The sequence below is a fragment of the Nerophis ophidion genome, linkage group LG03 (genome assembly GCF_033978795.1).
Source record: "Nerophis ophidion isolate RoL-2023_Sa linkage group LG03, RoL_Noph_v1.0, whole genome shotgun sequence".
Taxonomy (NCBI): domain Eukaryota; kingdom Metazoa; phylum Chordata; class Actinopteri; order Syngnathiformes; family Syngnathidae; genus Nerophis; species Nerophis ophidion.
In genome coordinates this window covers 10,485,453-10,511,300 of record NC_084613.1, presented here as the reverse complement: position 1 = coordinate 10,511,300, position 25,848 = coordinate 10,485,453, and the positions used below count along the sequence as shown (strand labels likewise).

The window sequence follows — 25,848 nt, the reverse complement described above, 5'->3', positions numbered from 1 at the left end:
AACTTTTGGGATAAATTGTACTTCTAAGACATACATGCCAACCTTGAGACTTCCGATTTCGGTAGGTGTGGTCAGGGTGGGGTGGGGGCGTGTTTAAGAGTCAAGTATTTCTTATATATGTATATATGAGAAATACTTGACCTTCAGTGAATTCAAGCTATATAAATATATATTTATTTTATTATATATATATATAAAATAATTACTTGAATTTCAGAGTTCATTTACACATAACACTCATCTACTCATTGTTGAGTTAAGGGATGAATTGTCTATCCCTGTTCTATTCTCTGTCACTATTTTTCCAACCATATGCATGTCCAGTAGATGGCAGTATTGTCCTGTTTTAAGAGTGTCACAACATTGCTGTTTACGGTAGACGAAAATGTGACTGCTGTTGTTGTGTGTTGTTACCGCGCTGGGAGGACGTTATTGAAACTGCCTAACAATAAATCCACATAAGAAAACAAGAACTAGCCCTCGATATTTCTACAGTTATAACGTTATTGAGCAGGCATGCTGTTTATATTGTGGGAAAGCGGACGTGAAAACAGGCTGTCCTCACTCGGTCCGCATGGAGCTGAATTTCGGGAGAGGGGCTACATTTTGGGAGTCTCCCGGAAAATCCAAGAGGGTTGGCAAGTATGTTCTAAGAGTACTTTTAATGCAACATACTTTTCCTCTTACTTGAGTATATTTGTAGAGAAAAAACGCTACTTTTACTCCGCTCCATTTATCTACATTCAGCCCGCTACTCACTACTGATTTTTATCGATCTGTTAATGCACGCTTTGTTTCTTTTGGTTTGTCAGACAGACCTTCAAAGTAGGATCTATCGCATGCCTGCGTTTCACCAATCAAATGCAGCCACTGGTGACGCTCGACTTCGTTTCACCAATCAAACAGAGCCAAGCGGTCACGTGATTAACTGCACACTTTTTTTTTTTTTTTACAAACCTTTATTTATAAATTTCAACATTTACAAACAGTTGAAAATAATAAAGTACAAAAACAGTACAAAACTGCATGAAGGAACAGGTTACCCATCAGTTACTCAGTACTTGAGTAATTTTTTCACAACATATTTTTTCTTTTATTCAAGTAAATATTTAGGTGACTACTCCTTACTTTTATTTGAGTAATACATCTCTAAAGAAACAATACTCTTGAGTACTTACATCATGTGTTGCCTTCATTATAACATTTATTTTAGACTTTTAAAAGTAATTTTAACAGCAGGCTAATATAGACACTTACGTCCTGTGTTGTCTTCATTATAACATTTACATAACACTTTTAAAGGCATTTTGATAGTAGGCTAATATAGACACTTCCATCATGTGTTGCCTTCATTATAACATTTATATAGAACTTTTAAAGTCATGTTGATAGTAGGCTAATATAGACACATCATGCATTGCCTTCATTATAACATTTATATAGAACTTTTAAAGTCATGTTGATAGTAGGCTAATATAGACACTTATGTCATGTGTTGTTTTCATTACAACATTTATATAATACTTTTAAAGGCATTTTGATAGTAAGCTAACATAGATAATATGAACACTTACATCACGTGTTGCATTCATTATAACACTTATATAAGACTTTTAAAGTCATTCTGATATTAGGCTAATGTAGACACTTACATCATGTGTTGTCTTCATTATAACACTTATATAAGACTTCTAAAGTCATTTTGATTGTACCGGTAGGCTAATATAGACACTTCCATCATGTGTTGCCTTCATTACAACATTTATATAATACTTTTAAAGTCATTTTGATAGTAGGCTAACAGATAATATAAAACTTAAATCACGTGTTGTCTTCATTATAACACTTATATAAGACTTTTAAAGTCATTTTGATAGTAGGCTAATATAGACACTTACATCATGTGTTGCCTTCATTATAACATTTATATAGAACTTTTAAAGTCATGTTAATAGTAGGGTAATATAGACACTTGCGTCATGTGTTGTCTTCATTACAACATTTATATAATACTTTCAAAGTCATTTTGGTAGTAGGTTAACATAGATAATATAGACACATCACGTGTTGCGTTCATTATAACACTTATATAAGACTTTTAAAGTCATTTTGATAGTAGGCTAACAGATAATATAAAACTTAAATCACATGTTGTCTTCATTATAACACTTATATAAGACTTTTAAAGTCATTTTGATAGTAGGCTAATACAGACACTTACATCATGTGTTGTCTTCATCACAACATTTATATAGAACTTTTAAAGTCATGTTGATAGTAGGCTAATATAGACACTTACGTCATGTGTTGTCTTCATTATAACACTTTTATGAGACTTTTAAAGTCATTTTCCATAGTAGGCTAATATAAACACATTACGTGTTACGTTCATTATAACACTTATATGAGACTTTTAAAGTCATTTTGATGGTAGGCTAATATAGACACTTACATCATGTGTTGTCTTCATTATAACATTTGTATAGAACTTTTAAAGTCATGTTGATAGTAGGCTAATATAGACACTTACGTCATGTGTTGTCTTCATTACAATATTTATATAATACTTTTAAAGTAATTTTGATAGTAGGCTAACAGATAATATAAACACTTACATCATGTGTTATGTTCATTATAACACTTATATGAGACTTTTAAAGTTATTTTGATAGTAGGCTAATATAGACACTTCCATCATGTGTTGCCTTTATTACAACATTTATATAGAACTTTTAAAGTCATGTTGATAGTAGGCTGATATAGACACTTACATCATGTGTTGTCTTCATTATAACACTTATAAGAGACTTTTAAAGTCATTTTGATAGTAGGCTAATATAGCTAATATAGACACTTACATCATGTGTTGTCTTCATTATAACACTTATATAAGACTTTTAAAGTCATTTTGATAGTAGGCTAATATAGTTAATATAGACACTTACATCATGTGTTGTCTTCATTATAACACTTATATAAGACTTTTAAAGTCATTTTGATAGTAGGCTAATATAGCTAATATACAGTTTGTAGACACTTACACTGCGATGAGGTGGCGTCTTGTCCAGGGTGTACACCGCCTTCCGCCCGATTGTAGCTGAGATAGGCACCCGCGACCCCAAAGGGAATAAGCGGTAGAAAATGGATGGATGGATGGACAGTTTGTAGACACTTACATCCGCCGGCTTACGTGAGTTTGGTAGCCGGTTTTATCACCTCAACTGTGAGATGAAAACCAGACAACGGACTCCATTACAATATCATTTGCAGCGGACAGTTCTAGAAAAAAAAGCCATCAGTGAGTATTTTACAGCACATTAAAAAGCTCTTTAATACAAGTTTGACTTTGAGGAATTCATTTTATTATCACTGCAGTGCACGTTTTGCTGCCTCTGTCTGCCAATAGATATTCCACTTGAGGTCAGGACACAAAATGACAAATCGTGACGCGGTTTCAATCCTTCACGAAATGTCGCGACCGCCACGTTCAGTCCTGGGGGTTCACCATGATCACGGGTCCCACGGTGGCCACGGGCCTGGACTCCACCGTCTTCTGGCCGTCGTCCGGCGCCTGTCTCTCTGCAAACGCAAACACAAGAGTCGTTTTTTTTTTTTTTTTTTTTACGCCGCGGCGTCCGCACGGTTTCACGATCAGATGCGTCCCTTACTTGTTCTGTAGCACGAGGGCTCACAGGAGTAGCCGGCTGAACCGTCACAGATGGATGTGCTGCAGTGGATGTACACCTGGGGCAGGAAGGATCCGGATCAGGCTTTTTGATATCAATCGTTTCAGACACTTTCGGGTTTTCGTCTCTGCGGCCGGCTGAACTCCGTTTGTAAAATGCGTCTCTTTGATCTTTAAGTCTGGTGATTCTGTCTTAGAGTCGGGTCGAGCCAGTATTTGTGTTGGTTTATGGCGGTTGAGTTCAAAACCGAGGAGTTTTAAGTCGAAGTTGTGTTACCACACTGCAAAAAGTCAGGGTTCAGAAACAAGAAAAAAGAATACAAAAATGAGGGGTATTTTATTTGAACTAAGCAAAATCATCCGCCAATAAACCAGGGGTCAGCAACCTTTTTGAAACCAAGAGCTACTTTTTGGGTACTGATTAATGCGAAGGGCTACCAGTTTGATACACACTTCAAAAAAATGCCAGAAATAGCCAGTTGGCTCAATTTACCTTTAATAAATACATCTATATATATGTATATATATATATATGTATATATATATATATATATATATATAAAAAGGGTATTTCTGTCTGTCATTTCGTCGTACATTTTTTTTCCTTTTACGGAAGTTTTTTTCTAGAGAATAAATGATGGGAAAAAAACGGTTTAAAAGAGGAGAAAACAGGAAAAAAATGAACATTAAATTTTGAAACATAATTTAATTTCATTTTCAAATCTTTAAAATTCAACCGAAAAAAGAAGAGAAAAACTAGCTAATTTGAATATTTTGAAAAAAAATGATTTATGAAAAATCATTAGTAATTTTTCCTGATTTAAGATTAATTTTAGAATTTTGATGACATGTTTTAAATAGGTTAAAATCCAATCTGCACTTTGTTACAATATATAACAAATTGGACCAAGCTATATTTCTAACAAAGACAAATCTTCTAGATTTTCCAGAACTAAAATTGTTTAAAAAATTGAAAAACTTTGAAATAAGATTTAAATTTGATTCTAAAGATTTTTTAGATTTGCCAGAATTTTTTTGAATTTTAATCATAAGTTTGAAGAAATAATTCACAAAACAATTTTGTCGAAAAAACAGAAGCTAAAATGAAGAATTAAATTAAAATGTATTGATTATTCTTTACAATAAAAAAAAATGTATTTACTTGAACATTGATTTAAATTGTCAGGAAAGAAGAAGAAGGGATTTAAAAGGTAAAAAGGTATATGTGTTTAAAAATCCTAAAACCATTTTTAAGGTTGTATTTTTTCTCTAAAATTGTCTTTCGGAAAGTTTTAAGAAGCAAAGTTAAAAAAAAAAGAATTTATTTAAACAAGTGAAGACCAAGTCTTTAAAATATTTTCTTGGATTTTCAAATTCTATTTGAGTTTTGTCTCTCTTAGAATTAAAAATGTTGAGCAAAGCGAGACCAGCTTGCTACACTGCAAAAAGTGTTCAAAAACAAGAAAAAATATATACAAAAATAAGGGGTATTTTACTTGAACTAAGCAAAATTATCTGCCAATAGAACAAGAAAATTTGGCTTGTCAAGACTTTCCAAAACAAGTAAAATTAGCTAACTTCAATGAACCCAAAAATACCTCAAAATAAGTATATTCTCACTAATTACAAGTGTACTACTACAGTATACAAGTACGAATTTTCTATGTTTCATTAAAATAAAAACGGCAAAGTCTATTTGGCTGTCATCTGTTTTAATATGAGAAACAATTGTGTCAAAGTCATGATTTTGTTTTACATTCTTGAAATAAGAAATTCTTACTTTAAAAAGTAGTTTTATACTTGTAAATGTTGATGACACAGCTTTGCAACATTTGATATTCTCGTTTCAAGCAGGTTTTACTCAATATAGGTCATCAAATCTCAGCTGCAAGCTGTAATATCTTACTGAGATCATTTAGGACCTAAACACTTAAAACAAGTAAAACACTCTAACATAAAATCTTATGTATGGCCGCGCAAGTCCCAGGATGCCCTAAATGTTCATAACACACCCAGCCGAGTCTCATGGGGAGAGGGGATGAAAGTTGGAAAAGTCAGCAAAAGTCCCAAAAATGTTCAAAATACCTACACAGGTTTGAGTCCCGCAAGTTCCGCCGCCGGCCGGGATGCCCACAATGTCCAAAACACGCCCAGCAAAGTCCCACGGGAAGGTGGGGAAGAAAGTGAGAAAAGTCGGGGAAATGTTCAAAAGTCCCACCCGGGTTCGAGTGTACACTCAAACTCAAACTCGAACCCGGCTGGGACTCGAACCTGGGTAGATATTTAGAAAATTTGGGGGGACTTTTGCCGACTTTTCTCATTTTTCCCCCCTACTTCCCGTGGGACTTTGCTGGTGCGTTTTGGACATTTTTGTATCCCAGGACTTGTGTGGACTGGAACCCCGGGGAGGTATTTAGGACACAATTGGGACTTTTGAACATTTTGGCCGCCTTTTACCCCTCTTCTTCCCCGCCTTCCTGTGCTTCATTGCTGGGTGTGTTTTGGACACTTGGACAAAAATAGTTTCAAGCATATTTTACTCAAAATAGGTCATAAAATGCCGGAAACGAGCTGTAGTATCTTACTGAGATCATTTAGGACCAAAACCCTTCAAACAGGGGATGTCCAAAGTGCGGCCCGGGGCCCATTTGCGGCCCGTGGGGAATTTTTTAAGGGCACATTCTAAAAATACGATTAAAAAAATACAAAACATAAACAGTGATATAAAAGAGCAAACATTTGAAATTTAACAAGAAAATGTTGCAATGTTTACTCTTTTCTTTAAAAAAAAAATAATGCATCAAAATCAATGTCATTATTCAAGGCTCCAATTACGTCATGTTAAATATTCCACTTTGAGATATTTTTTGTGTAAAATGTTGCATATTTTGTGTTGGCTACTTGTTTTTGTTTTAAAACGAACCAACAAAAAACATAAACAACAATAAAACTTAAAATTGACGGATAGCTCTGAAGTTGATCTTGAGATTATTGTGTTAAAAGTAAACAAAATAATTACAATTTATTTTTTAACACTTTAATGAATAGGATCGTTTTGGATCCCCAATAATTTTAGTGTGATTTTTTGTTATTTTTTTTAAGTGCCACTGCTCAAAAAATAATAATGAATTAAAATCAATGTTGTTCTGACTTATTGACCTTTTTAAAGCTACCTTTTTAACCAGTATAGCCGGTTGGTAGAAAGGCCGTGCCAGCAACCTGAGGGTTGCAGGTTCGATTCCCGCTTCCGCCATCCTAGTCACTGCTGTTGTGTCCTCGGGCAAGACACTTTACCCACCCGCTCCCAGTGCCACCCACACTGGTTTAAATGTAACTTAGATATTGGGTGTCACTATGTAAAGTGCTTTGAGTCACTAGAGAAAAGCGCTATATAAATATAATTCACTTCACAATTATTATGTCATTTGAAATATTCCACTTAAAAATTTCATTTGGTGAAAAAATTGCAAATGTTGGGTTTTTTTCTGTAAAAAATGGGTTTCTTGGACAAAAGGAGAATACAACTTAATTTTTTTTTTTTTTAATGTTATATTGTCAGATAGATCTAATGCTGATCGAGAGATTTAAGCCTATAACAATAATAATTCTGAATAATGACACATTTTTAATATTTTTTGGACCAAAACCCTTTGGTGTCCCCGGGATCAAGCCTGAGTGGAGGCCGAAATGTATATTTTTTTATAAATATATTGTATTGCTTTTTAAAATATCAAATTGCTTTGATTTTTCAGTGTGCGGCCCTCAGTGGAAAAAGTTTGGACACCCCTGCCTTAAAACAAGTAAAACACTCTAACATAAAACCTTTTTTATGGCCGCAAAAGTCCCGGGATGCCTGAAATGTCCATAACACACCCAGCGGAGTCCCATTGGGAGGGGGGGATGAAAGTTGGAAAAGTCAGCAAAAGTCCCATAAATGTTCAAAATACCTACCCAGGTTCGAGTCCCACAAGTTCCGTTGCCCGGACGGGATGCCCGAAATGTCCAAAACGCGCCCAGCAAAGTCCCACAGGAAGGCGGAGAGAAAAGTGAGATAAGTCGGTAAACAGTGATATATTTTCATTTCGCACCCGGGTTCGAACTCATACTCGAACCCGGGTGGGACTCGAACCTGGGTAGGTATTTTGAACATTTTTGGGGACTTTTGCCGACTTTTCTCACTTTTCTCCACCACTTCCCGTGGGACTTTGCTGGGCTCGTTTTGGACATTTTTCGCATTCCGGGACTTGTGCGGCCGGCAGCTGGACTCGTGGACTGGACACAATTGAGACTTGACCATTTTGGCCACCTTTTCCCCTTTTCTTCCCCGCCTTCCTGTGCTTCATTGCTGGGTGTGTTTTGGACACTTGGACGAAAATAGTTTTAAGCATGTTTTACTAAATATAGGTCATAAAATTTCTAAAATTCCGTTGCCCGGCCGGGATGCCCGAAATGTCCAAAACGCGCCCAGCAAAGTCCCACAGGAAGGCGGGGAGAAAAGTGAGATAAGTCGGTAAAATGTTCAAAAATCACACCCACAACTTGTGGCACTCGAACCCGGGTGGGACTCGAACCTGGGTAGGTATTTTGAACATTTTTGGGGACTTTTGCCGACTTTTCTCCCCCACTTCCCGTGGGACTTTGCTGGGTGCGTTTTGGACATTTTTCGCATCCCAGGACTTGTTTTGCCGGCAGGTGGACTCGTGGACTGGACACAATTGGGACTTTTGACCATTTTGGCCACCTTTTCCCCTTTTCTTCCCCGCCTTCCTGTGCTTAATTGCTGGGTGTGTTTTGGACACTTGGACGAAAATAGTTTCAAGCATCTTTTACTAAATATAGGTCATAAAATTTCAAAATTCCGTTGCCGGCCGGGATGCCCGAAATGTCCAAAACGCGCCCAGCAAAGTCCCACAGGAAGGCGGGGAGAAAAGTGAGATAAGGCAGTAAAATGTTCAAAAATCACACCCACAACTTGTGGCACTCGAACCCGGGTGGGATTCGAACCTGGGTAGGTATTTTGAACATTTTTGGGGACTTTTGCCGACTTTTCTCACTTTTCTCCCCCACTTCCCGTGGGACTTTCGGGGTGCGTTTTGGACATTTTTTGCATCCCGGGACTTGTTTTGCCGGCACCTGGACTCGTGGACTGGACACAATTGGGACTTTAGACCATTTGGGCCGCCTTTTCCTCTTTTCTTCCCCGCCTTCCTGTGCTTCATTGCTGGGTGTGTTTTGGACATTTGAACGAAAATAGTTTCAAGCATGTCTTACTAAATATAGGTCATAAAATTTCAAAAATTCCGTTGCCCGGCCAGGATGCCCAAAATGTCCAAAATCGCGCCCAGCAAAGTCCCACAGGAAGGCGGGGAGAAAAGTGAGATAAGTCGGTAAAATGTTCAAAAATCACACCCACAAGTGTTAAGACTTGTGGCACTCGAACTCAAACTCGAACCCGGGTGGGACTCGAACCTGGGTAGGTATTTTGAACATTTTTGGGGACTTTTGCCGACTTTTCTTCCCCACTTCCCGTGAGGCTTTGCTGGGCGCGTTTTGGACATTTTTCGCATCCCGGGACTTGTTTTGCCGGCAGCTGGACTCATGGACTGGACACAATTGGGACTTTTGACCATTTTGGCCGCCTTTTCCCCTTTTCTTCCCCGCCTTCCTGTGCTTCATTGCTGGGTGTGTTTTGGACATTTGGACGAAAATAGTTTCAAGCATGTCTTACTAAATATAGGTCATAAAATTTCAAAAATTCCGTTGCCCGGCCGGGATGCCCGAAATGTCCAAAATGCGCCCAGCAAAGTCCCACAGGAAGGCGGGGAGAAAAGTGAGATAAGTCGGTAAAATGTTCAAAAATCACACCCACAAGTCTTAAGACTTGTGGGTATATATATACCCACAAGTATATATATACCCACAAGTGGGTATATATAAGACTTGTGGCACTCGAACTCAAACTCGAACCCGGGTGGGACTCGAACCTGGGTAGGTATTTTGAATATTTTTGGGGACTTTTGCCGACTTTTCTCACTTTTCTCCCCCACTTCCCGTAGGACTTTGCTGGGTGCGTTTTGGACATTTTTCGCATCCCGGGACTTGTTTTGCCGTGGACTGGACACAATTGAGACTTTTGACCATTTTGGCCGCCTTTTCCCCTTTTCTTCCCCGCCTTCCTGTGCTTCATTGCTGGGTGTGTTTTGGACACTTGGACGAAAATAGTTTCAAGCATGTTTTACTAAATATAGGTCATAAAATTTCAAAAATTCCGTTGCCCGGCCGGGATGCCCGAAATGTCCAAAACGCGCCCAGCAAAGTCCCACAGGAAGGCGGGGAGAAAAGTGAGATAAGTCGGTAAAATGTTCAAAAATCCCACCCACAAGTCTTAAGACTTGTGGGTATATATATACCCGCAAGTATATATATACCCACAAGTGGGTGTATATAAGACTTGTGGCACTCGAACTCAAACTCGAACCCGGGTGGGACTCGAACCTTGGTAGGTATTTTGAATATTTTTGGGGACTTTTGCCGACTTTTCTCACTTTTCTCCCCCACTTCCCGTAGGACTTTGCTGGGTGCGTTTTGGACATTTTTCGCATCCCGGGACTTGTTTTGCCGTGGACTGGACACAATTGAGACTTTTGACCATTTTGGCCGCCTTTTCCCCTTTTCTTCCCCGCCTTCCTGTGCTTCATTGCTGGGTGTGTTTTGGACACTTGGACGAAAATAGTTTTAAGCATGTTTTACTAAAATATAGGTCATAAAATGTCGGAAACAAGCTGTAATATCTTACTCATTTAGGTCCAAAACAATTAAAACAAGTAAAAGACTCAAACATAGAATCTGCTTAGTGAGAAGAATGATCTTATCAGACAGAAAAGAAGAAAATATCACTCTTATTTGAGATAATTGATCTTACTTAGATTTCAGCTGCACTGCAAAAACTGAAATCTAAGTAAGATCTATGCAAAATCTGTGCACGATCTTAGTAAATCTATGCAAAAACTAAGCAGATTTTATGTTAGAGTGTTTTACTTGTTTTAAGGGTTTTGGTCCTAAATGATCCCATTAAGATATTACAGCCTGTTGCTGAGATTTGATGATCTATATTGAGTAAAACATGCTTGAAACTAGAATATCAACTTTTGCAAAGCTGTGTCATTAACACTCACAAGTATAAAACTGCTTTTTGTTTTTAAGTAATAATTTCTTACTTCAAGCATGAAAAAAAAAAATCATGATGCCGAACGCATATCATTATGTCAATAATGAAAAGTTGAACAGTTTACTCTTTATTTACAAATGAAGTTAAAAAGTGGCTTTGGAGCAATCAAAGCTGCTCACACGGTCAATAAGGTGGCCACTATTATTTGACACATTAACTTAATGTGAAATTAATTTATCCATGACGGCATTTTTTTGTTGTAAATTGTGAGGTGTGTGTGTTAAAATCGTGGTTGTTTTTACAAATGATGTTTAGATGTGAACAAGAGCATGTATTGTCTTTGTGTGATGATGTAAATGAGGTGTGGTTGTGTTGTATATTATGTGTCCATGAAAGGGCATTTTATGACTTTTCTTAATTTGATTCCATGATATGGTCTCACAAGATGTAGATAAGTGGTCATCAACCTTTTTGAAACCAAAAACTACTTCTTGGGTACTGATTAATGCGAAGGGCTACCAGTTTGATACACACTTCAATAAATTGCCAGAAATAGCCAATTTACCTTTAACTCTATGTTATTGTTAATAATTAATATTATTTATCTTTGTGGAAACACTGATCATCTTAATGATTTCTCACAATAAATATATATTTTTGATGACATGTTTTTTAAATAGGTTAAAATCCAATCTGCACTTTGTTAGAATATATAACAAATTGGACCAAGCTATATTTCTAACAAAGACAAATCATTATTTCTTCTAGATTTTCCGGAACAAAACATTTAAAAGAAATTCAAAAGACTTTGAAATAAGATTTAAATTAGATTCTACAGATTTTCTAGATTTGTCAAAATAATATTTTTGAATTTTAATCATAAGTTTGAGGAAATATTCTTCGTCGAAAAAACAGAAGCTAAAATGAAGTAATAAATTAAAATGTATTTATTACTCTTGACAATAAAAAAAATAAATTTACTTGAACATTGATTTAAATTGTCAGGAAAGAAGAGGAAGGAATTTAAAAGGTAAAATCTATGTGTTTAAAAATCCTAAAATCATTTTTAAGGTTGTATTTTTTCTCTAAAATTGTCTTTCTGAAAGTTATAAGAAGCAAAGTAAAAAAATAAAATAATTTATTTCAACAAGTGAAGACCAAGTCTTTAAAATATTTTCTTGGATTTTCAAATTCTATTTGAGTTTTGTCTCTCTTAGAATTAAAAATGTCGAGCAAAGCGAAACCAGCTTGCTAATAAATAAATAAAATAAAATAAAAATAGAAGCAGCTCACTGGTAAGTGCTGCTATTTGAGCTATTTTTAGAACAGGCCAGCGGGCGACCTGGTGCCCGCGGGCACCGATTGGTGACCCCTGGTGTAGAGTGACAAGTGAGTATCTAATCACAGTCTTAACGCGAGGCCAGCTAGAAGGCCTTACAAGTCGTGATCTGATTGGCTATCGCAACTGTCTATCAACTGTATGTCACTTACAGTGCGCAGACGCCCGTATTGTTGATTCCGAAAGCCCCGACGAAATTTCGCACAGCATGGCAACACAAGCTAGCTGAATTCAGATTGGATACAAACTCTAAACTAAAAACAACAGCACTGGAAGGAGCATAATATGACGTGGAGAGAATATGAATACTTTTAGATATTTAATTATGATCATGATTTCTGGTTTCGTAGGCCAGCAGAGAAGGCCTGGCTGGCCCTGACGACCCACTACTCGAAAATAGAAATTCTTTACCACTGAATGTGTTACCTGTTGGTTCTGCGGTTCTAGTGAGCTGGTATCCACAAAGGTGAACATTTTGAAAATGAATCGCCTGTAGTGGGTCGGGAAGTCCAGACCAGAGTTCGGACCGACTGGAACCAGAGAAGTCAAGTAACGATCGTCCCTGTTCGGACACCTGAAGGAGAAACAATGTCCGTTAACAATGAGTCAACCCGATGAGCGTTTTGATGGTGAGCGTCCGTTTTTGTGTTACCCGTCGATGAGAATGTCCCACTGGGGCAAACTGTGAGGGTTTGCGCTGGTGGTGGTCCAACAGCGACCGAGGGACAGGACAAGTTTGGGATCGGTTCTTTCCATGAGTTGAACCTCCACGTACACAGGATCCCTCAAGACTTTGGTTACCGGATAGTCTCCTTCCATATAGTAAGAACTATAGGCCACGTCCTCTGAGGGTAGATTAGTCATAGTCTCAGACAAAGCGGCTTGCCAGGAGTGTGTGTGTGTTGGGGGTGGGGGGTGGGGTGGTGGGGGTCACACACCTTCAACACAGCCCTTTGAAAAGCATTGTCCATTGGCCAACCTTAGAGCCACATGGATGGGACCCCAAACAGATACCATGACAGGGTGACTAATCGGTTGAACCTCTACGATGAAAGTCTCAACAGACGTGCCGGTGTATCGACACTGGAAGAGCAAACTGAAAGCAGAAAGTAGAATTAGCTGGACTGTAAGAGAGCAGTCGGTCAAATCCCTTACTCGTAGCTGCTGTCCCTGGTTATAGCGCCCAGAGGCCCCACTCCTACTTCGTACGAGGAGGTCATCCTGTTCTCATAGACGATGATACCGGGCTCCTCCTGCAGAGTCGCGACAAAGTGAACACCCGCATGCAGTCCTCGTGTTGTTGTGAGCTTCAAAAAGAAAGTCTTACCGTAATCATGCTGCCACAGGCGGTCACAGGGAACTGATAGATGGCAAAGACGGAGTTGGAGTCCACGTGTGTGCAGCCTTGACCGTTTCCCAACAGAGAAATGGTATCCAGGTCGATGTTGGGCAGAGTACATTCTCTGGACACGACCACGATGAACTGGCCGTCCTTGGTACACTGGACGGTCACTGGAAGAAGACGAGGAACAGAAGTCAACACACTGTCCTCAGTCAGGGGACAAAGACATCAGCAGGGTGGAGAAACTCACCCGTGTTCCCAAAGTAGCATTGGCCTCCATCGTAGCAGCAATTAATGGCCTCACAATCACTCCCGCTGATATCACGGTTTCCACACGGGACTCGCGCGCTTAAGTGGACATCGCAGCTCCGTGGGTGGGGTTGCGGATGGTTGGGGTTTTTTCTGTCGTACACCTTCTGGTCTTGGCGGGCTTGATCGTAACGCATTGGGTCGGAATAAGGTTTCAAGCTTGACAGTTCCAATTTTTTTTCAACGACAGGTTTGACAACGGGTTGGACGACTTCGACGGGTTTGACGACGGGTTTGACCACTTCGACGGGTTTGACCACTTCGACGACAGGTTTGACGGGATGGACGACAGGTTTGACAACTTCGACGTCATCGTATCGTGGATATTGACTGTACATCTGGTGTGAATATCCTTGCCCTTGGTAATAACCATAGCTCCCTCCATACCCTTGTGAATGTCCTTGTCCATGGCCTTGCCCTGGTGAATATCCTTGTCCATGTCCTTGCGGATATCCTTGTCCATGACTTTGCCCCTGGCCTTGACCCCCTTGACCCTGCCCTTGACCCCCTTGACCCTGCCCTTGACCCTGCCCTTGACCCTGGCCTTGACCTTGCCCTTGACCCTGGCCTTGACCCCCTTGACCCTGGCCCCCCTCTCCTTGATTTTGACCGTGACTTGGGTAACCCTTAACACCCGGATAAAGATGTGGTTTTCCTACCCAAGTCTGAGCTTCGGTCCTGAAGAGGAATCCCAGCAGCACAAGTGCCACGAAAGAAGCAACACTCCAGAGCTTTGCCATGATGTCACACCGGTTAGACCTGGACTGTCCCCAAGTGCACCACGTTTGTGTGCGGCCACATTTATATACGCGACACGGAGGACCAGACAACCCCACCTCTTGTTCAGAACCAACTGCCAATGAAGCGAGACTTCCCTCTCCCGGCGGCCACTCACAACCTTCTTCTTGCAACAACACTCGGCCGGACGCGCCCGCGGGCTCCACGAGGTCGGGAGGATGGAGCCGAGCCAGCGTGACACAGGACGTCGTGGCCTTTTCAGAGGTCTTTGTGAACCGCGTTGGTCACCGGCTGTTTGTTTGCTGTGTTCATGGAGTCCGAGATATCGATCTGGAGCAAGGTCGTTTTTTTTAGCGGGCCGTAGTGGAGCAACGTGTCCCCAAAAGCCCTAAATATCCTTCAAGTCTTAGACCCGTGGACATGACCCCTCGAAATCAGGGGTGTCCTAACGTTTTTTTCACTGAACAATGAAAACCAATACAATATATATTTTAACCCTTAGGGCAGTGTTTTTCAACCACGGTTTGGTGTGTCGTGGGAGATGATCTAATTTCACCTCTTTGGGTTGAAAATATTTTTTGCAAACCAGTCCATTCATCCATCCATTTTCTACCGCTTGTCCCGTTCGGGTTCGCTGGAGCCTATCTCAGCTGCATTCGGGCGGAAGGCGGGATACACCCTGGACAAGTCGTCACCTCATAGTCTGCAAATTATGTGTTGTTGTTGAGTGTCGGTGCTGCCTAGAGCTCGGCAGAGTAACCGTGTAATACTCTTCCATATCAGTAGGTGGCAGCCGGTAGCTAATCGCTTTGTAGATGTCGGAAACAGCGGGAGGCAGGGTGCAGGTAAAAAGGTGTCTGATGCTCGAACCAAAAATAAAAGGTGAGTGCCGCTAAGAAAAGGCATTAAAGCTTAGGGAAAGCTATCAATCAATCATCAATCAATGTTTACTTATATAGCCCTAAATCACTAGTGTCTCAAAGGGCTGCACAAACCACTACGACATCCTCGGTAGGCCCACATAAGGGCAAGGAAAAACTCACACCCAGTGGGACGTCAGTGACAATGATGACTATGAGAACCTTGGAGAGGAGGAAAGCAATGGATGTCGAGCGGGTCTAACATGATACTGTGAAAGTTCAATCCATAATGGATCCAACACAGTCGCAAGAGTCCAGTCCAAAGCGGATCCAACACAGCAGCGAGAGTCCCATTCACAGCGGAGCCAGCAGGAAACCATCCCAAGCGGAGGCGGATCAGCAGCGCAGAGATGTCCCCAGCCGATACACAGGCAAGCAGTACATGGCCACCGGATCGGACCGGACCCCCTCCACAAGGGAGAGTGGGACATAGGAGAAAAAGAAAAGAAACGGCAGATCAACTGGTCTAAAAAGGGAGTCTATTTAAAGGCTAGAGTATACAAATGAGTTTTAAGGTGAGACTTAAATGCTTCTACTATGCAGAAGCAAACTAAAACTGAACTGGCTAGAAAGTAAAGAAAAACAGAATGCTGGATGACAGCAAAGACTTACAGCGTTGTGGAGCAGACGGCGTCCACAAAGTACATCCGTACATGACATGACAAAAAACACTAAAATAGGAGTGCAAGACAGGAACTAAAACACTACATACAGGAAAACACCGAAAAACTCCAAATACGTCACAGGGGGATGTGACGGGTGGTGACAGTACACCTACTTTGAGACAAGAGCTATAGTGATGCATGCTTGGTTATGCGTTAAAGTCATATCCAACACAACAACTTTTTACTGTCAACTGAGTTTCGTTTTTTAACGATTTCTGCTGGATTTTTTCAAGGCAAAAAAATGTGCCTCGGCTCAAAAAAAGTTGAAAAACACTGCCTTAGGGTCAACGCTCTCAGTCAGTTGTGTTGAAATTCATACAAAAGCCAAAAGCAGTGAAGTTGTGTAAATGGTAAATAAAAAATTTTTTTTGCTTAGAATTTAATGTTAGCCACACATTGCAAAAAAGTTGTCACCAGGGCATTTTTTTACCAGTGTGTTACATGGCCTTTCCTTTTAACAACACTCAGTAAAGGTTTGGGAACTGAGGAGTGGAATTATTTCCCATTTCTTGCTCGATGTACAGCTTAAGTTGTTCAACAGTCTCTCTTCTCATATTTTAGGTTTCATATTGCACCACACATTTTCAATGGGAGACAAGTCTGGATTACAGGCAGGCCAGTCTAGTACCTGCACTCTTTTACTGGCATTGTCTAGCTGAAATAAGCAGGGGCGCCCGTGATAACCTTGCTTGGATGGCAACTTGTCACTTTCAAAAAACAAACAAAATGATGGCTAGTTGAGCAGCAATCGTGTTCCCATGTTTAGTTTTTACTAATTGTTTTTTATCTAGTCTGCACTTTGTGTTATTATTATTATTGGCTCTTACTGTATCCAGTTTGCGCTTTGTTTGTATTATTTCTATTATCATTATTAGCGACTAATTTTTGCCTTATTATTATTTTTTCCTATTTTAATGATGTTGTATCTGGGGATAGGTTGATTGGCAACACTAAATTGGCCCTAGTGTGTGAATGTGAGTGTGAATGTTGTCTGTCTCTGTGTTGGCCCTGCGATGAGGTGGCGACTTGTCCAGGGTGTACCCCGCCTTCCGCCCGATTGTAGCTGAGATAGGCGCCAGCGCCCCCCGCGACCCCAAAAGGGAATAAGCGGTAGGAAATGGATGGATGGATGTATCTGTGTTGTTGTTGTCGGGGACAATAGTTGTAAATTAGCTTTGGCTACAAACACTATGATGCATACATTGGATAACTGTTTCAGATGTTTTTTGTATCTATCCCTATTTCAAATAAACCTTATAATAATAATAAAATGTGTTGCTCCAAAAGCTGTATGTACCTTTCAGCATTAATGGTGCCTTAACAGATGTGTAAGTTACCCATGCCTTGGGCACTAAAACACCCCCATACCATCACAGATGCTGGCTTTTAACTTTGCGCCTGGAAAAATCCGGATGTTTCTTTTCCTCTTTGGCGTCTACAGTTTCCAAAAACAATTTCTTATCACAGAACACTTTTCCACTTTGCATTAGTCCAACTTTGATAAGCTCGGGCCCAGTGAAACCAGCATCGTTTCTGGGTGTTGTTGATAAATGGCTTTGGCTTTGCATAGTAGAGTTTTAACTCGCACTTACAGATGTGGCGACCCACTGTAGTTACTGACAGCGGTTTTCGGAAGTGTTCCTGAGCCCACGTGGTGATATCCTTTACATACTGATGTCGCTTTTTGATGCAGTGGGGTCGAAGGTCCGTAATTTCATCCCTTACGTGCAGTGATTTCTCCAGATTCTCTGACCCTGTTGATGATATTACACACCGTCGATTGTGAAATCCCTAAATTCCTCGCAATAGCTAAGTTGAGAAATGTCGTCCTTTTTTGTGAATGACTGAGCGTTCCATGGAAGCTGCTTTTATACCCAATCACGGCACCCACCTGTTCCCCAATTAGCCCGTTCACCTGTGGAATGTTCCAAATAAGTGTTTTGATGAGCATTCCTCAACTTCCTCAGTCTTTTTTGCCACTTGTGCCAGCTTTTTTGAACATGTTGCAAAAAATAACAGAATTCTTCAGTTGGAACGTTAAGTATCTTGTCTTTGCAGTCTATTTAGTTGAATATAAGTTGAAAAGGATTTGCAAATCATTGTGTTCTGTTTTTATTTACCATTTACACAACGTGACAACTTCACTGGTTTTGAGGTTTTGTATATTTATATAGCGCCTTTCTCTAGTTTTACATAGCTGAAGCCATGGTCTACGTGTACTGTATGACAGTGGTCCCCAACCTTTTTGTATCCGCGGACCTTTTTTTTTTCTTTCTTCTTTGTCATGAAAAAGGGACGTTTTTGTCATGAAAAAGGGAGTTTTTTGTGGTTGGTGCACTATTTCTAAGTGTGTATAGCCTTTTTATGTTGATAAAAAATTATTTTGCTTTTTTTAGGGATATTCCGAGACCGGTAAAATTTTGAAAAAAAATTTCCAAAAATACAACAAGCCACTGGGAACTGATTTTTATTGTTTTTAACCCTTTTGAAATTGTGATAATGTTCCCCTTTAAAGCAGTGTGGCTGGCAGTGGGAGCAGGTCGGTCAAGTGTCTTGCCCAAGGACACAATGGCAGTGACTTGGATGGCAGGAAGGGGGATGGAACCCGGAACCCGGAACCCTCAAGCTCTACCAACCGAGCCCTGACAGGGAAAAAAAAAAAAAAAAGGTCAGAAATGAATGTACATGTTTTTGATTTCAAGTATTGCATTTTTGCAAGGTATTATGGGTCATTTCAAGATAAGCAAGTTTTTTTATTTGTTGTTTTTTTTTTTTTCAAATTGAAATGGAATAATCCAGCATTTATCAGGTAGCTTGACAGCCAAAGGTTTGTCCTGTCGGAGAGATGTGACCCTGGACACTGACCGGCTGGTCATCGCGACCTGTGACCCCCGCCTCCCCCCCCCCCTGCCCCCGCAGGGTGGACACAAGCCAGCTGATAGGCTGAACGCTTGTTAAGAAGTCACTGTAACATATAAACATCTAGTGGTTCATCTCTGTGTGTGACGAGACAGATGTATGTATATATATATATATATATATATATATATATATATATATATATATATATATATATATATATATATATACAAACCCCATTTCCATATGCGTTGGGAAATTGTGTTAGATGCAAATATAAACGGAATACAATGATTTGCAAATCCTTTTCAACCCATATTCAGTTGAATGCACTACAAAGACAACATATTTGATGTTCAAACTCATAAACTTTATATATTTTTTTTGCAAATAATAATTAACTTACAATTTCATGGCAGCAACACGTGCCAAAGTAGTTGGGAAAGGGCATGTTCACCACGGTGTTACATCACCTTTTCTTTTAACAACACTCAATAAACGTTTGGGAACTGAGGAAACTAATTGTTGAAGCTTTGAAAGTGGAATTCTTTCCCGTTCTTGTTTTATGTAGAGCTTCAGTCGTTCAACAGTCCGGGGTCTCCGTTGTCGTATTTTACGCTTCATAATGTGCCACACATTTTCGATGGGAGACAGGTCTGTACTGCAGGCGGGCCAGGAAAGTACCCGCACTCTTTTTTTTACAAAGCCACGCTGTTCTAACACGTGCTGAATGTGGCTTGACATTGTCTTGCTGAAATAAGCAGGGGGGTCCATGAAAAAGACGGCGCTTAGATGGCAGCATATGTCGTTCCAAAACCTGTATGTACCTTTCAGCATTAATGGTGCTTTCACAGATGTGTAAGTTACCCATGCCTTGGGCACTAATGCACCCCCATACCATCACAGATGCTGGCTTTTGAACTTTGCGTCGATAACAGTCTGGATGGTTCGCTTCCCCTTCAGTCCAGATGACACGATGTCGAATATTTCCAAAAACAATTGTAATGTGGACTAATCAGACCACAGAACACTTTTCCACTTTGCATCAGTCCATCTTAGATGATCTCGGGCCCAGAGAAGCCGGCAGCGTTTCTGGATGTTGTTGATAAATGGCTTTCGCATTGCATAGCAGAGCTGTAACTTGCACTTACAGATGTAGCGACCAACTGTATTTAGTGACAGTGGTTTTTAAAGTGTTCCTGAGCCCACGTGGTGATATCCTTTAGAGATTGATGTCGGTTTTTGATACAGTGCCGTCTGAGGGATCGAAGTTTCACGGTCATTCAATGTTGGTTTCCGGCCATGTCGCTTACATGGAGTGATTTCTCCAGATTCTCTGAACCTTTTGATGATATTATAGACAGTAGATGTTGAAATCCCTAAATTTCTTGCAATTGCACTTTGAGAAACGTTGTTCTTAAACTGTTTGACTATTTGCTCACACAGTTGTGGACAAAGGGGTGTACCTCGCCCCATCCTTTCTTGTGAAAGACTGAGCATTTTTTTGGGAACTGTTTTTATACCCAATCATGGCACCCACCTGTTCCCAATTAGCCTGCACACCTGCGGGATGTTCCAAATAAGTGTTTGATGAGCATTCCTCAACTTTATCAGTATTTATTGCCACCTTTCCCAACTTCTTTGTCACGTGTTGCTGGCATTAAATTGTAAAGCTAATGTTTATCAGTTTGAACATCAAATATGTTGTCTTTGTAGCATATTCAACTGAATATGGGTTGAAAAGGATTTGCAAATCATTGTATTCTGTTTATATTTACATCCAACACAATTTCCCAACTCATATGGAAACGGGGTTTGTACGTTCCCATCCTCACCTATGGTCATGTGCTTTGGGTCATGACCGAAAGGACAAGATCACGGGTACAAGCGGCCGAAATGAGTTTGGGACTCTCCCTTAGAGATAGGGTGAGAAGCTCTGTCATTCAGGAGGAGCTCAAAGTAAAGCCACTGCTCCTCCACATGGAGAGGAGCCAGATGTGGTAGTTCGGGCATCTGGTCAGGATGCCACCCGAACGCCTCCCGAGGGAGGTGTTTCGGGTGTGTCCGACCGGTAGGAGGCCACGGGGAAGACCCAGGACACGTTGGGAAGACTATGTCTCCCGGCTGGCCTGGGAACGCCTCGGGATCCCCCGGGAAGAGCTGGACGAAGTGGCTGGGGAGAGGGAAGTCTGGGCTTCCCTGCTTAGGCTGCTGCCCCCGCGACCCGACTTCGGATCGCGGGTGCAGAAGATGGATACATCTATAGATACAGTGGGGCAAAAAAGCGTTTAGTCAACCACCGATTGTGCAAGTTCTCCCACTTAAAATGACGACAGAGGTCTGTAACACTTCAACTGTGAGAGACAGAATGTGAAAAAAAATCCAGGAATTCACATTGTAGGAATTTTAAATAATTTATTTGTAAATTATGGTGGAAAATAAGTATTTTGTCAACCATTTAAAGTTCTCACTGATGGAAGGAGGTTTTGGCTCAAAATCTCACGATACATGGCCCCATTCATTCTTTCCTTAACACGGATCAATCGTCCTGTCCCCTTAGCAGAAAAACAGCCCCAAAGCATGATGTTTCCACCCCCATGCTTCACAGTAGGTGTGGTGTTCTTGGGATGCAGCTCAGTATTCTTCTTCCTCCAAACACGACGAGTTGAGTTTATACCAAAAAGTTCTATTTCGGTTTCCTCTGACCACATGACATTCTCCCAATCCTCTGCTGTATCATCCATGTATCCATTTTGGTATAAACTCAACTCGTCGTGTTTGGAGGAAGAAGAATACTGGAGGAGGTGTTGAAGGTGGGTAAATGTGAACATGTGATGTCTTTGTTCGAAATAAAACAAACCTATTTATGATCTACTAGCATCACCATTATTACTACCTTAGTGTGAGGATCATTATTATTGACACATATGCTTTTCTACACCAAAATTCATCTATTCATTCAACTTCTTACTCTCCATATTTTGGCACACTCTACCCAGATTTCTAATCTCCCAGAATTCCATGTTTTCTGGGACATTTTTCCACATACAAAATGAATTGGCCATTTTTCAAACTTCCCCCATTTCCACATTTTTCAACCGATTCAAACCCTCCCACCTTCAACACTTTCCACCATCCTGGAAATTTAAACAAACTTTTTTCTAAGTTCCCAAAAATTCCAGGATTTCCCAGGATTCCTGGTTTTCCAGGACATTTTTCCTCACTCAAAATGAATTAGCCATTTTTTCAAACTCACACCGTTTACACATTTTTCAACCGAGTCAAACCATTCCACCTTCAACACATTCCACTATCCTGGAAATTTAAAGTACTTTTTTCTAAGTTCCCAAAAATTCCAGGATTTTCCAGGATTCCTGGTTTTACAGGTAATTTTTCCCTACTCAAAATGAATTAGCCATTTTTCAAACTTCCACCATTTCCACATTTTTCAACTGATTCAAAACATCCCACCTTCAACACTTTCCACCATCCTGGAAATTTAAACAACCTTTTTTTAAGTTCCAAAAAATTCAAGGATTTTTCAGGATTCCTGGTTTTCCAGGACATTTTTCCTCACTCAAAATTAATTAGCCATTTTTCAAACTCACACCATTTACACATTTTTCAACCGATTAAAACCCTCCCGTTTCAAGACTTTCCACCATCCTGGAAATTTAAACAAACCTTTTTCTAAGTTCCAAAAAATTCCAGGATTTTCAAGGATTCCTGGTTTTCCAGGACATTTTTCCTCACTCAAAATGAATTAGCCATTTTTCAAACTCCCACCATTTCCACATTTTTCAACCGATTCAAACCCTCCCACCTTCAACACTTTCCACCATCCTGGAAATTTAAACAAACTTTTTTCTAAGTTCCCAAAAATTCCAGGATTTCCCAGGATTCCTGGTTTTCCAGGACATTTTTCCTCACTCAAAATGAATTAGCCATTTTTTCAAACTCACACCGTTTACACATTTTTCAACCGAGTCAAACCATTCCACCTTCAACACATTCCACTATCCTGGAAATTTAAAGTACTTTTTTCTAAGTTCCCAAAAATTCCAGGATTTCCCAGGATTCCTGGTTTTCCAGGACATTTTTCCTCACTCAAAATGAATTAGTCATTTTTTCAAACTCACACCGTTTACACATTTTTCAACCGAGTCAAACCATTCCACCTTCAACACATTCCACTATCCTGGAAATTTAAAGTACTTTTTTCTAAGTTCCCAAAAATTCCAGGATTTCCCAGGATTCCTGGTTTTCCAGGACATTTTTCCTCACTCAAAATGAATTAGTCATTTTTTCAAACTCACACCGTTTACACATTTTTCAACCGAGTCAAACCATTCCACCTTCAACACATTCCACTATCCTGGAAATTTAAAGTACTTTTTTCTAAGTTCCAAAAAATTCCAGGATTTTCCAGGATTCCTGGTTTTACAGGACATTTTTCCTCACTCAAAATGATTTAGCCATTTTTCAAACTCACACCATTTACACATTTTTCAACCGATTAAAACCCTCCCATTTCAACACTTTCCACCATCCTGGAAATTTAAACAAACTTTTTTGTAAGTTACAAAAAATTCCACGATTTTCCAGGATTCCTGGTTTTACAGGACATTTTTCCTCACTCAAAATGATTTAGCCATTTTTCAAACTCACACCATTTCCACATTTTTCAACCGATTCAAACCCTCCCACCTTCAACACGTTCCACCATCCTGGAAATTTAAACAAACCAAGTTCCAAGAAATTCCAGGATTTTCCAGGATTCTTGGTTTTCCAGGACATTTTTCCTCACTCAAAATGAATCAGCCATTTTTCAAACTCCCACCGTTTACACATTTTTCAACCGAGTCCAACCATTCCACCTTCAACACATTCCACTATCCTGGAAATTTAAAGTACTTTTTTCTAAGTTACCAAAAATTCCAGAATTTTCCAGGATTCCTGGTTTTACAGGTCATTTTTCCCTACTCAAAATGAATTAGCCATTTTTCAAACTTCCACCATTTCCACATTTTTCAACCGATTCAAACCCTCCCACCTTCAACACTTTCCACCATCCTGGAAATTTAAACAAACTTTTTTCTAAGTTCCAAAAAATTCCAGGATTTTCCAGGATTCCTGGTTTTCCAGGACATTTTTCCTCACTCAAAATGATTTAGCCATTTTTCAAACTCCCACGTTTTACACATTTTTCAACCGAGTCAAACCATTCCACCTTCAACACATTCCACTATCCTGGAAATTTAAAGTACTTTTTTCTAAGTTCCAAAAAATTCCAGGATTTTCCAGGATTCTTGGTTTTACAGGACATTTTTCCTCACTCAAAATGAATTAGCCATTTTTTTAAATTCCCACCATTTCCACATTTTTCAACCGATTCAAACCCTCCCACCTTCAACACTTTCCACCATCCTGGAAATTTAAACAAACTGTTTTCTAAGTTCCAAAAAATTCCAGGATTTTCCAGGATTCCTGGTTTTACAGGACATTTTTCCTCACTCAAAAAGAATTAGCCATTTTTTCAAACTCACACCATTTACGCATTTTTCAACCGAGTCAAAACATTCCACCTTCAAAACATTCCACTATCCTGGAAATTTAAAGTACTTTTTTTCTAAGTTCAAAAAAATTCCAGGAAGCCCTATTTTCACCATTTTTCCAGGCGACTACTCCTTTCACATTTTTCAACGGAGTCCACCGTCAAAACATTCCTCTTATTCAGGACAGAAAACTGAGTTGTTTTTTGAACTGGAAAAATTCCCGGTTTTCCCAAAATTCCAGGAATTCCGTAATACCTTGTCTCAATTCAACATGTTACTACTTCAACATTTTTCGACAGATTTGAAAAAAATCCAACACTAACCATTTCAACAGGCTGAATATTTTGAAGTTGGAACGGTTTGAATCAGTTGAAAAATGTGGGAGTTGTGGAACTTTGAAAAATGTCCCATTAATTTCAATGGGAATTTCACAAAAATTGGGGAATTTCAGGAAAAGCAGGAATTTTTAGGAACATTTTAAAAGACTTTCATGTTTTGGTTGGTGTTGGAATTTTTGAAATCAGTCGAAAAATGTTAGAGCAGTAAAATGTTGAATTGACAAATGGTATTATGGAATTTTGGGAAAACCGGGAATTTTTCCAATTAAAAAAATGTATTAGTTTTTATGTCTTAATGAAGCGGAATGTTTTTGGTTTAAGTGGGTTGAAAAATGTGGAAGGAATAGTCGACAGAAAAAAGGCTGGAAGTAGGGCTTTGGAGAACCAGGAATTCTGGAAAATTCTGGAATTTTTGGGGAACTTGGAAAAAATGTTTAAATAATTTCCAGAATGGTGAAATGTGTTGAAGGTGGAATGGTTTGAATAGGTGGAAAATGTGGAAATGGTGGATGTTTAAAAAATGTCGGATACATTTTGAGTGGGGAAAGAATGTCCCGGAAAACCTGGAATTCTGGGAAATTCTGGAAATTTTTTGGAACTTGGAAAAAATGTTTAAATAATTTCCAGAATGGTGAAATGTGTTGAAGGTGGAATGGTTTGAATAGATGGAAAATGTGGAAATGGTGGATGTTTAAAAAATGTCCGATTCATTTTGAGTGGGGAAAGAATGTCCCGGAAAACCTGGAATTCCGGGAAATTCTGGAAATTTTTGGAACTTGGAAAAAGGGTAGTTTCAATAATTTCCATAACGGTGAAATGTCTTGAAGGTGGAATGGTTTGAATAGGTGGAAAATGTGGAAATGGTGGTTGTTTAAAAAATGTCCGATTCATTATGAGTGGGGAAAAAATGTCCCGGAAAACCTGGAATTC

The 25,848-nt window shown here is 39.6% G+C and overlaps 1 protein-coding gene across 1 annotated transcript; it reads right to left on the bottom strand.

Annotated features, from left to right (window-relative positions):
• Positions 1-3,339: 3,339 nt before the first annotated feature.
• On the bottom strand, positions 3,340-14,743 carry LOC133549103 (zona pellucida sperm-binding protein 4-like). The gene is made up of 8 exons (XM_061894239.1): positions 13,785-14,743; positions 13,520-13,704; positions 13,348-13,445; positions 13,131-13,288; positions 12,845-13,037; positions 12,619-12,766; positions 3,669-3,744; positions 3,340-3,579 (listed from the first exon to the last, which is right to left on the bottom strand). Exons 1-8 carry the CDS (start codon positions 14,581-14,583, stop codon positions 3,488-3,490), a joined length of 1,749 nt encoding a protein of 582 aa, XP_061750223.1. The 5' UTR covers positions 14,584-14,743; the 3' UTR covers positions 3,340-3,487.
• Positions 14,744-25,848: the final 11,105 nt, after the last annotated feature.

Bases quoted from the DNA above. Each gene is read 5' to 3' on its own strand.
- LOC133549103 (XM_061894239.1), bottom strand. From the start codon at position 14,583: ATGGCAAAGCTCTGGAGTGTTGCTTCTTTCGTGGCACTTGTGCTGCTG. The intron at 13,446-13,519 runs GTAAGACTTTCT...GCGACTCTGCAG, and splicing joins CCTGTGGCAGCATGATTACG to GAGGAGCCCGGTATCATCGT. The intron at 3,580-3,668 runs GTAAGGGACGCA...TTGCGTTTGCAG, and splicing joins GCCCTCGTGCTACAGAACAA to AGAGACAGGCGCCGGACGAC.